Source organism: Chiloscyllium plagiosum, chromosome 1, assembly GCF_004010195.1.
Source record: "Chiloscyllium plagiosum isolate BGI_BamShark_2017 chromosome 1, ASM401019v2, whole genome shotgun sequence".
NCBI lineage: Eukaryota > Metazoa > Chordata > Chondrichthyes > Orectolobiformes > Hemiscylliidae > Chiloscyllium > Chiloscyllium plagiosum.
This window is the reverse complement of record NC_057710.1, coordinates 64,636,730-64,649,152: the sequence shown is the minus strand read 5'-3', so window position 1 is coordinate 64,649,152 and position 12,423 is coordinate 64,636,730. Positions and strand designations below refer to the sequence as shown.

General features: G+C 40.8%; 1 protein-coding gene across 1 annotated transcript in view; it reads right to left on the bottom strand.

Moving 5' to 3' along the window:
- Positions 1-12,423, bottom strand: part of parp8 (poly (ADP-ribose) polymerase family, member 8) — a 361,099-nt gene that overhangs the window by 97,076 nt on the left and 251,600 nt on the right. The window contains exons 13-14 of the mRNA XM_043688244.1: positions 10,011-10,064; positions 9,833-9,928 (exon numbers count right to left, since the gene is read on the bottom strand). Of these exons, the coding sequence (XP_043544179.1) occupies positions 9,833-9,928; positions 10,011-10,064 (150 nt within the window). The remainder of the gene's footprint in view (positions 1-9,832; positions 9,929-10,010; positions 10,065-12,423) is intronic.

The window sequence follows — 12,423 nt, the reverse complement described above, 5'->3', positions numbered from 1 at the left end:
TTATCTCTCCACCCTTCAGGTACTCTGCCTGTATTCCTGATGAAGGGCTTTTGCCCGAAACATCGATTTCACTGCTCCTCGGATGCTGCCTGAACTGGTGTGGTTTTCCAGCACCACTCTACTCCAGAATCTGGTTTCCAGCATCTGTGGTCATTGTTTTTACCTGAAAGATTGGAGCGACTAGGCTTGTACATGCTTGAGTTTAGAAGGCTGAGATGGGATGTGATTGAGTGTATAAGTTTATTAAAGGATTGGACACTCTGGAGGCAGGAAGATGTTTCCGCTGATGGGTTGAACAAATTCTTCACCATCCAAGCCATTAACATTATGGGAGTCCTAGTCAATGTTAGGAAAATTAAAAGCCCCTATTATTACAACCTTATTAATCTTACATATATTTGAGATCTGTCTATATATTTGCTTCTCAATTTCCTTCTGACTATTGAGGGGCCTATTGTACAATCCCAACAAGGTAATCATCCCTTTCTTATTTATAATTTCAACCCATATGCTTTCACTAAATGATCCCTCAGAAATATTTTCTCTAATTACAGCAGTAATTATTTAAATTTCCTTTTAGAATGTTTTTATGATTTAGTTAGGTGTATTAAATGTTGGAAGTTTGACTGCTGTATTTAGGATGAACAGAATACATAATTGACAGAGTATATTCTCTTCCCAAGAGACCCTGAGTGAAAGGATTTTATTGAGATAGTATCTTAACTCCTATGGCTGGAATTATTACTGAACAGAACCAATTCATACTCATTTACAAGAAAATGCAGCACAAATTTGACTTTTCTAAAAATTACTTTATGCTAATCTGTGTTTAATTGGGCACCTGCTGTGAGAACAGAAGTGTCATTTGTTTCATTTGGAACACTGAGTACAACAATCAGCTCAAAACAATGACTTGGGATTCTAATACAGACATATTATTTACTCCCCTTGCTTTTCTGTACTACGAAATAATCTAGCTCCTATCTACACTTCAGCCAGTGGTAAACCCACTTGGTTATTTGCCCTTCCCAACACTTGTCCTGCTCTATGAGTCAGGACCATGGACTGTATACATCCAGATGGGTTTGCAGTGGTTCAGGAAGACAGCTCACCACTGCATTGTCACTGGTAAATGGGGAGGGTCAATAAATGCTGCCAGACAGCAAAACTCACTTCCCATGAATGAGTAAAAGTAAGTATTTGTCTGCAGAGCTACTTGAGAATACATTATGACAGGAAGTGGCACGTTGGCACCAATGAAATAGGGCAACTTAGTGTAGACAGCACTATCCATACTAAATGCAGGGCCAGGTGTCTTCAATGGTGACTAACCTCTCCCTCCACCAGTGACCAAGTCCAATAGATCAAATATCAATCAGGATTTAGGCAGCTTCACAATCTCATCAGGAGCTTTGTCACTGAAGGTTTTCCCTACCTAAACCTGCCAGCCAATGGATGCTGCACAGCCATGACAGGCTGAAGATGGTTTTTCTCTTTAAAGACCATCACGGGCTGGGGATAGCAGGCAGAGTGGAGTCAAAAGGATGAGAAGGCACTAGCAGGGGGCTTTTAACTACTATCCCTGTTGTCCTCCATCCATGCACCTAATTACCCCAGATTTGGGCAAATGGAGGCTCTGTCCCAAAACTGGCAGGCAGGCCATCCTTGTTACTTTTCTCACCTGCAAGGAAGGTGAGTAGTTGGGCCGGTGCTGTCTGAATCTGTCCAATTATTTGGCCTTTCTGCTGCCAATATACAAGGTTATGTCTACATGGATCACTGAATGTAAAGTGACTGTTTGACACCTGTGGTAATTATAAATAGGGAAATGTGTCACTCCTTTCTGTTCTCAACATGCACTTTTTTCTATAAGTTTTGTTCTCAGTAAAGTTGCACGGTTTTAAAATGTGTGAATACTTTATTAAGTTGTTGTCCTCAAAATCCCCATTTTGACCCACAGATTCAGCACTTTCTGTTGGTTTCTGTCTGTTGAAACCACAACACCATAGTGGAAACATCTGCAAATTATAAACAGCTTTTGTGCAAAATGCAAATTCAAATGGTAGGTAGCAGCAATAGAAAGTTATTTTCAATTTTCACTTAGATGCTGGTGGGTACATAATCACAGGGGACAAATTTCACTACCTATGAACAAAGGGAAAACAACTGCAAAAACAAAACAAAATAAAATGTTGTACTTACATATTGTTTTATAATGGGGAAAATTGGCAAGAGACAAAGTAAAAATGCTTGCTGATTCGTAGAAGATTTATGCATGGAAACCAAAAGCTTGCTTCTTCATTCTCCACGGGAGTCATACCGGAGGATCGGAAGGAGGCAAATGTTGTTCCTCTTTTCAAAAAGGGTATAGGGAAATCCCTGGCAATTACAGTTCAATCAGTCTTCCGTCTGTGGTCAGCAAAGTTTTGGAAAGAATTCTGAAGGATAGGATTTATGACTATTTGGAAAAGCATAGTGTGAATAAAGGCAGTCAGCATGGCTTTGTGAGGGGCAGGTCATGCCTCACAAATCTTACTGAGTTCTTTGAGGAGGTGATGAGACAGGTCGACAAAGTTCGAGCAGTGGATGTGGTGTTTATGGACTTCAGCAAGACACTTGATAAGGTTCCCCATGATAGGGTCCTTCATAAGGTCAGGAAGTATGGGATACAGGGAGATTTGGCTATCTGGATTCAGAATTGGTTGGCTGACAGAAGGCAGAGAGTGGTTGTAGATGGAAAGTATTCTGCCTGGAAGTCATGTTGAGTGGGGTCCTGCAGGGCTCTGTTTTTGGGCCTCTGCTCTTTGTAGTTTTTATAAATGATTCGGATGAGGAGGTTGAGGGGTGGGTTAGTAAATTTGCAGATGACACAAAGGTTGGAAGTGGCGTTGATAGTATCGATGGCTATTGCAGGCTGCAGCGCAACATATGCTGTACTTTTCTATGTTCTATGTTCTATGTTTAATCTGACTTGGTTAGTAAAAATGCGTTATAGAAGGAATTAAGGAGATAAATCAGGTGGGAGAGGCCAAGGCTCTTTCAGACGATGTAGTGATTGTAATGAGGTCAACCAGGTGGACCTCACAGAATATAAGTTCCCTGTTTGGGGCTGTTAATCTACTCCAATCAGGGAGTCCGGGCTGACAGATATAAACAGGAGTTCCAGAGGTGAAGAAACCAGAGTAATGTAAAGTACTGTGCTTGTGCAAATAAAGGGTGACATGGTGACAGGATGCCAGTCTCTATGGGGTTATTTCAGATGAAGCTTTGGCACTGAAGTCACACCTACCATCGGAGATATGCAGAATAAGCCACAAAAGGCTAGTGGAACAAAGAGTTTAATAAGATTGTGTGGAAAGATGGAGGAAGTTGCAGAGTTAATGGGCTAATTAAAGCACAATTAATGTAGCTAATTTAGCTTATTGAAGATAAGGATTATGGATGAGGAAAAGAATTGCAGATATTAAAGGCAACACTTTGAATTAGCTGAAGCATATGAAAGGCGGAAGCCAGCAGAACACGAGAATGATCAATGATGTGGAGGAGCTGCTGTTGGTCTGGGGTAGCAAAGTTAAAAATCATATAAAGTCCAACAGGTTTATTTGGAAGCACTAACTTTCGGAGCGCTGCTCCTTCATCAGGTGGTTGTTGTGAATAAGACCATAATACACAGAATTTATAGCAAAAGATTATAGTGTCATGTAACTCAAATGATTTATTGAACATACCTGGATTATTATTAAGTTTTTCATCTGTTCGAATGGGTTACAGTTTTCTGTTCATGAATATGTAAATCCCGGAACTTCTTTTTAAGTCACCTTCTCGAGATAACAAAATGTTTTATACCAAAGGTGACATCTCAGCTCAAACAATGCAATAAAGGTGTGAGGTCAGTCTATCTGTAACCCAATCTTGAGTCAGACTGGTCCTATTTCCAAAGTGAAATTTACCAAATATTCCATGGATTGACTGCCTGCATTGACTGGAGTGGTGCTGGAAAAGCACAGCACGTCAGGCAGCATCTGAGGAGCAGGAAAATGGATGTTTTGGGCAAAAACCCTTCATCATTTATTTCTGATGAAGGGCTTTTGCCCAAAACGTCGATTTTCCTGCTCCTCGGATGCTGCCTGACCTGCTGTGCTTTTTGAGCACTACTCTAATCTTGAATCTAACCTCCACGATCTGCAGTATCCACTTTCACCTGCCTGCATTGACTGCCTGCAGATTGTGCATTTTTTGAACAAAATGAAATGTATCTGCAAATAAACATCTACCCTATTGACTTGTGTGTGTGCATGCATGAGAAAGAGAGAGAGGGAGAGAGAGAGACACAGATTGTGAGTGTCTGCATGTGAGTGTAAGCGTATGAGTCTGGGTGGACGTGAGAGTATGTGTGTTTGCATGTGTGAAAGCTTGGTAAAGTGTGTGTGGGTGTGATGGAGTATAAGCTTGTGAGAGGGAGTGTGCATGGATGTGAGTGTGGGGTGTATGTGTGTGTATGAGAGACAGCATGTGAATGAGAGAGTGTCTGAGTGAGCGTGTGAGTATGTAAGAGTGTACGTATGTGTGCTTGTGTTTGTGTGTGTGTGTATGTGTGAGAGAGAGTGTACAGTGCGCAGTCCCACATATTATCCTGGGATGGCATGGGGCTCCATGTAACGCGCTGCTGCCTCACAGCACCAGGGACCTGGGTTCGATTCCAGCCATGGGCTCCTGTCTGTGTGGAGTTTGCACATTCTCCCCGTGTCTGTGTGGGTTTCCTCCAGGTGCTTTGGTTCTCTCCCACAGTCCAGAGTTGCGCGGTTTAGGTAGATTAGCCATGAGAAATACAGGGTTAAAGGGATAGGGTAGAGGAGTGGGTCTGAGTGGAATGCTCTTCCAAGGGTCAGTGTGGACTTGATGGGCCGAATGGCCACCTTCATGCTGTAGGGATTTTGTGATTCTATCCCACCTGCAGGGACTGTTCCCTTGGGGATACATCTGTTACACTCTTCACAAAGATTAACTCCTCACATTTCCCTCTGGTATTGACTGCTCAATACAAGCAAAGTTTGCTCTATTCCCAATTAACATCTTCATAGCAATAAAGTACCTCAGCTGAGTTTCCATAACCAACAAGGAGACGAAGATGGTTTAGGGGACAGAGCTGGATGTTGCATCTTACTCATAAGCAAGTCAACTGTCCACATCAAAATGGCACGGTTGAGTAAAATCGCAAGATTTAGAATTTTATAATAAGATGCAAAAAACACAAGTCATGGAGACAATTAGGCGTATATGAAAGGAACACCAATGAAAGTGTTTTTTGGGGAAACAACTATTAAGTAGAAATTCTTGTAACTGAGGCCCAAAATTATCAGCCTGATCCTTAATCTTTTCCATTTCAAACATGCATCTAATAAATGCTGAAAGAGAATGATCAACATCCTTTAATTACACTTTCCAACTAATCTGCTTGGCTTTGATGGCTTCTGTCTGCATCTTTCAATTGATCTAATTAAATCATATTGACAAATTCTGTTTGCTGATAAAACTCATAAGATTTAAAAGCTTATGTCAGTTTAAAAAGCTTACGAACACCTAAACCCTCACAGAGTTGTTTCAGCGCTCATCACCGAATCATGTCGCTTGCCTTAACCCACATTTGCAATTCAGTAAATATTATGACATTTTGTGAAATGCATAGTTTACTAAACAAATTAGTTGTTCAGCACTCTTAATGTCAGAGCTTGTGTTTGCAGAATCCAATAACAGAGAGCAGATATTTGCAAAAGCACACCAGATGCCACCTGTAGCATTGGTAAAGGCATAAAACCACTGTTAATAAAGTGCCAATTGAACATCCTGTCTGGTTTTACTTTCTTGAAGAGTGTGATGCTGGAAAATCGCAGCTGGTCAGGCAGCATCCGAGAAGTGGGAGAATCGACATTTCGAGCATAAGCTCTTCATTAGTAGTTATTTTGAGCTTATAGAACATGGAACATAGAACAATACAGCGCAGAACAGGCCCTTCGGCCCTCGATGTTGCGCCGACCTGTGAACTATTCTCAGCTCATCCCCCTACACTATCCCATCATCATCCATCTGCTTTTCCATGCCCTTACTACTCTCTGAGTAAAGAACCTACCTCTGATATCTGTCGTAAATCTATCACCTTTCAATTTGTAGTTATGCCCTCTCGTACAAGCTGACGTCACCATCCTAGGAAAAAGTCTTTCACTGTCTACCCTATCTAAGCCTCTGATCATCTTGTGTGTCTCTATCAAATCCCCGCTTAGCCTTCTTCTTTCCAATGAGAACAGACCCAAGTCTCTCAGCCTTTCCTCATAAGACCTTCCCTCCAGACTAGGCAACATCCTGGTAAATCTCCTCTGCATCTTTCCCAACGCTTCCAAATCCTTCCCGAAATATGGGGACCAGAACTGTACAAAATATTCCAAGTGTGGCTGCACCAGCATTTTGTATAGTTGCAGCATGATATGACGGCTCCAGAACCCAATCCCTCTACCAATGAAACCTAACACACGGTATGCCTTCTCAACAGCACTATCAACCTGGGTGGCAACTTTCAGGGATCTGTGCACGTGGACTCCAAGATCCCTCTGCACACCCACACTACCAAGAATCTTTCCATTGACCCAGTACTCTGCCTTCCTGTTATTCTTCCCAAAGTGCATCACCTCACATTTTGCTGCATTGAATTCCATTTGCCACCTCTCAACCCAATTCTGTAGTTTATCCAAGTCTCCCTTCAACCTGTAACATTCTTCCAAACTGTCCACTACTCCACCGACTTTAATGTCGTCTGCAAATTTACTAATCCATCCACCTATGCCTGCGTCTAAGTCATTTATAAAAATAACAAACAGCAGTGGTCCCAAAACAGATCCTTGTGGCACACAGTAACTGGACGCCAGGCTGAATATTTTCCATCACCACCACTCGCTGCCTTCTTTCAGAGAGCCAGTTTCTAATCCAAACTACTAAATCACCCTCAATCCCACACCTCTGCAGTTTCTCAACAGCCTACCATGTGGAACCTTATCAAAGGTTTTACTGAAGTCCATGTATACCAAGTCAACTGCCCTACCTTCATCTACATGCTTGGTCACCTTCTCAAAAAACTCAATGAGGTTTGTGAGACACGACCTGCCCTTGACGAAACCATGTTGACCATCTGAAATTAAATTGTTGCTTGCTAGATGATTATAAATCTTGTATCTTATAATCCTTTCCAAAACCTTTCCTCCAACAGAAGTAAGGCTCACTGGTCTATAATTACCTGGGTCATCTCTGCTGCCCTTCTTGAATAAGGGCACAACATTTGCAATCCTCCAGTCCTCAGGTACTAAACCTGTAGACAATGACGACTCAAATATCAAAGACAAAGGGTCTGCTATCTCCTCCCTAGCTTCCCAGAGAATCCTCGGATAAATCCCATCCGGACTTGTATACTTTCACTCCTTCTAGAATTGATAACACCTCTTCGTAACTAACCTCGATCATTTCTCGTCTAATATCTTGTACCTCATTCTTCTCCTCTACAATATTCTCCTTTTCCTGAGTGAAAACCGATGAGATGTGTTTGTTTAGCACCTTTCCGATCTCCATAGGGTCCACACTCAACTTCCCACTTCTGTCTTTGACTGGCCATATTCCTATCCTAGTCATCCTTTTATTCCTCAGATACCTATAGAAAACTTTAGGGTTCTCCTTTATTCTATTTGCAGAAGACTGCTCGTGTCCTGTCTTTGCTCTTCTTAACTCTCTCTTTAAATCCTTCCTGGCTACTGCTCAAAAGTGCTGCACCTCAGTAGCTGCCTGACCGGCTGTGCTTTTCCAGCACCACACTCGACTCTGATCTCCAGCATCTGCAGTGCTCACTTTCTCCCTTGTTTTCCTTTCTGTTAAGGAATATTGGTCAGCATTGTAATGAGTGACCTTGCTAATGCCACGTTTTACTCACTTGTCAAAGTTGAGAGTTTGTTTTTAAGGACTCATGCAACAGGGTTAGATATTAGTAGATATTAAGCAGAACACCAGTCACATCTTATTGAATATTATTGTGCTGCACAGAGAGTGTCTTTTGAATTATTCCATAAATACATGAGCTGTCTGAAGACTAAATTGAGGAGGACCACAGAACCATAGGCTCTGCAAAATTATGTCTGTCCAGCTTTCAGCAAGAAATATTTGTTACTTGTTAGCAAGTTACATTTGTTACCTCATAATAATACAAAAAATGTTATCATAATGTTCTTCTTTAGGTAGCACCAGATAGATTTTGGTATTTGAAGGAGTTCCTGGGCATAAAACAATATCTGTACTAAGCTCCGCACACTGATAACTTTGAATATCATTACACTGTACATAAAATACTGATTATCTCAGAATGCAATGACGGACACTAAGAGTGGATGGTGGCTAAGTACCTATTTGTCAGGAACACATCCTGCTAGCTTTCACAGAATGATAACAATATGGGAGGCCATTTGGCCCATCATGTTCGCATGCATTTTCCAAATGAACATTTCACTGCCTTCTACCCATTATCGTGCTTTCTTTAGTATCTTGAATGCTTTGCCTGAACTTGCCATCATACTCTCAGGCAGTGCATTTCAGACCTTCACCACTCGATGAGTGAAAAAGATTTTGCTTGTATCATGTTTGCAGTACCGTACTATGTTACAGCATTGGAAAACAGTTTAAAAGGATGCCTCAAAAATTTTTAAATGAAAAATCCAACATGGCATTATAAACAGCTTGCAAAAGCATATTTTCATGTTGGATTGCCTAGAGGCAGAAAAGTATTTAAATTTACAACTAATTAAGAAGGATGGATACCAGGCCTGAAACATGTCAATGAAGACACAATTATAGAGAGGATCGGGAGAAACAAATCATAGAAAGGTTACAGCACAGAGGCAGGCATTGAACCTATCATGCTCATGCTGGCCCTCTGTTCGTACAACCCAACGAGTCTCACTTTCATGCCTTTGCTCTGAAGCCCTACAAAACTTTACTCTTCAGATAATTATCCAACTCTCTCCAGTGATTGAATTTGACTGTACCACATTCTCAGGCAACGTGTTCCAGATCCTTTCTCTTATTTATTCATTCGTGGGATGTAGGCATCGCTGGCTGAGCCAGCATTTAGTTGCCCGTCCCTAGTTGCCCTTGAGAAGAAGGTGGTGAACTGCCTTCTTGAACCGCTGCTGTCCACCTGCTATGGGTTGACCCACAATGCCTTTAGGGAGGGAATTCCTCTTACCCTGTTACATAAAAATAATGTTCCCCACATCATCTTTGATTCTTTTACCAATGAATTCAAATCACTGTTGCCTAGTTTTTGATTCTTCTGCCAATGGGGACAGTTTCTCCCGATCTATTTTGTGCAGCCCACTCATGATTTTGAACATCACCATCCAATCTGCCCTCAACCTACTTTATTCGAAGGAGTACAACTCCAGCTTCTCCAATCTGACTTTGTAATTGAAGTCCTTCATCCATGAAGCCGTTCTCATTAATCTATTCTGCAGCCATGCCAATTATTTCAAATTTACCCCTGAAGTGCAGTGCCTAAAGTTGGATGCAAAGCTCCACCTTGGCCAATTCAGCATTTCATGAGGGTTCATTGAAACTCTCCTGCTTTTGTATTCCATGCCTGTATTTATAAACATTGAGCTCTATTGAAAATCCTGTCATGTGCTGTCGTTTCGGACAAAGCTTGTATTACACAATGGCTGTAATTTCCGTTAACAGCACTCAAGCTTAAATACTGCATCAGAATGCATAGGCATATTCTAAATTAAAGAGTAAATTCTCTACTAACCCGGAGCATTGGTCCATTCTGAAAGACATGGGGTTCATCACACACCACGCAGTACTCATTGAGGATTGGTATCCGCTGCTCTGCATACTCAATGGTCTGTACAAATAAAGGAACATCAATTATGAAGCAAAAAGAGATGGGTGAATGACTGAAGTAATGATGTTGGTGAGCCCCTTACCTGTACGAGAAACCCATGCTCCCTTGACACTAGTGTTCTCGCATTATAGCCAGACTAAAAGAATAGAGGGAAGAAAAAGAGTATTAGCTCTAATAATCAAGATTGACAAACATTAGTTTATTAATATATATCACTTCAAGATATGGGGGAATACACATAACACTTTCTTGTACTATCTTTACTAACACAGCAGTGTCAGAATCTTCAAAAATATTCAGTTATTTGGAACAACAGATAAAGTTTGGTACCAAAACCCTCTGGGACCACCATGTTCAATGTTACACATGTCCACATCAATATGGGCACTTCACCAGCTGAAGCACCAGCCCTCAGCATGTAATTGAACTAGAGACATGTTCCTGGTGGGATATTGGGTGGGGCTGGTGATGGACACTTCTGAATGGCACCCAATGCACTGGACATTTGTTTTATTCATAATTAGAAACGGTGCCCTCAGGTGGCTGGGTTGAGCCTGTTACATTGGTACAAAAGTTATCAGTACCTCAGCAGCATTCCCAAGAATTCTGCCTGTAACCACCCTATTCGGTTTGGTGGCACCTTATCCAGTGGAAACAAGAGTTATTCCCATTCAGCCAAGACGTGTCGGTTGTCTTTTTTCAAATAATGCTTTAATCTCCTGGTAAAAGGATTTAAAAAAAAGCTTTGCCTTTCTGCCAGCCTGGGTTTTTGATGATGCCCCTTAGAGGGGTGAGCATTCTTGTTCTGTTCTCCATGCCAGAGATGTATAAATTAATTTCTCTCTGGAATTCAGGATGGAGTCATCATTTGCTCACTTTAGCAGTTCTGAGTTGTCACATTTCTATCTTCTTCAATCCACTGGCATTAATAGCTTCTGCCTTCATTCCTCAGTACAGAAAACAATTACTTTGGAGGTCATATGACTATGACAAGTCACTAATGCCATTCTCCAAACACTACTCCTCTGAATGAAAACAAGATTTCTACTTCAAAAGTTTTAAACTGACAAGTTCTGTTGAACAGTTTTAGAAGTTAAGTGAAAAATCCATTTTCTTATACTTAAACAATAAGAATTATTGTATTTACCATCTCGGCTGGACTCTCATCTTTTCCCGTAAAGTTAAACTCATCCAAATGTTTGCTGCATGCATTCTAACTTACAAGCACTGTTCACACCACTGCCATCCTGCCTCATCGTGGTCACTAATTTAAATTAGATTCCATCTGGTAAAAATTCAATTTAAAAATTTTCATTCTTAAATTTAAGTCACTTCATGGTCTCATTGTTTCCTGTCACTTGAACATCCTTCAACTTAACATGTCTTTGAGATTTGGAATACCTCCAACGCTGGCCTCTTGTGCATCCTCCATTTCCTTTCCCTCACTTCAGATGGCTATGCCTTTGGTTGTTCAAGGCTTAGGTTCTCTCTCTGAATCTCTCTTCTCCTTTAAAGGTCCTTCTTCAAACTAACTAGCCAATTGGTTTCTGGACTTGTGACCAATTATCAATGATAAAGATCTTCGTCATGCCAACAACTAAAAGATTGGTTCTCAGGTAATTTATCAGCTTGTAAGATAGTGAGAAACTTTTGTATTCCCTTCGGGTCAGGAGCTCTCTCTCTCTCTCCCTCCTCATCTGTAGTAAATAGCACTTTGAATCTGAGGAAATCTAGTTTATCTTTTGTTTAGCATCTGCTGTAAACTGTGATTTTTAATTAATACATCAGGGATCTTTTTAAAACGTAACCCAGCCAGCCTATGTCTCTTGAAAACGAGTGTACCTAACCTGAGAAAGAAGATCAAGAAGCAGCTTTCTGATCAGCTCAAGAATCATCTCAGTGGATCCTGTGAACAAAGACCACAGAACTGCTTTCCTAGTTTTCCCTCTATCCATAACACTCTGCTTTCTTTCTGTTATAAGGGGATAAAAATTTAATGAGTCGAGTTATATGTTGACAGTTTGTACCTTTCACTTGCAACTCGAGTCTATTTGCTTGTAATAAACAGTCATTCACTGTAAGTACAGAAGCCAGATCTGTCAACATGGGTCTGAAAATCAGATAAATCAGGGAATTTTGCATACTTTTATAAAATCTTTAAGTTTTATGATGACTTTAGGAACAGTGGGTCTTGATTTCCAGCATGCTATCTCTCTATGGTACAATAATAAATTTAAGTCATTGTTCTATTCACATTCAACATTAATGATAAAGGTTTCAGTTTGATTTGAATGCTAGTATTCAAACTGTCCAAGTCAAATGTTAAGAACTTAGGAACAGAAGAAGATCGCACGTCTCTTGTGCATGTTCCATCATTTAGTTGGATCATGAGTGATCTTACTCAATTTGCATAATATTTTTGCTGAACTAAAAATTTTAGCCAGTGGGTCTGGTGCAATAATGAGGGAATGCTGCAATGTCTGAGGTGCTGTATT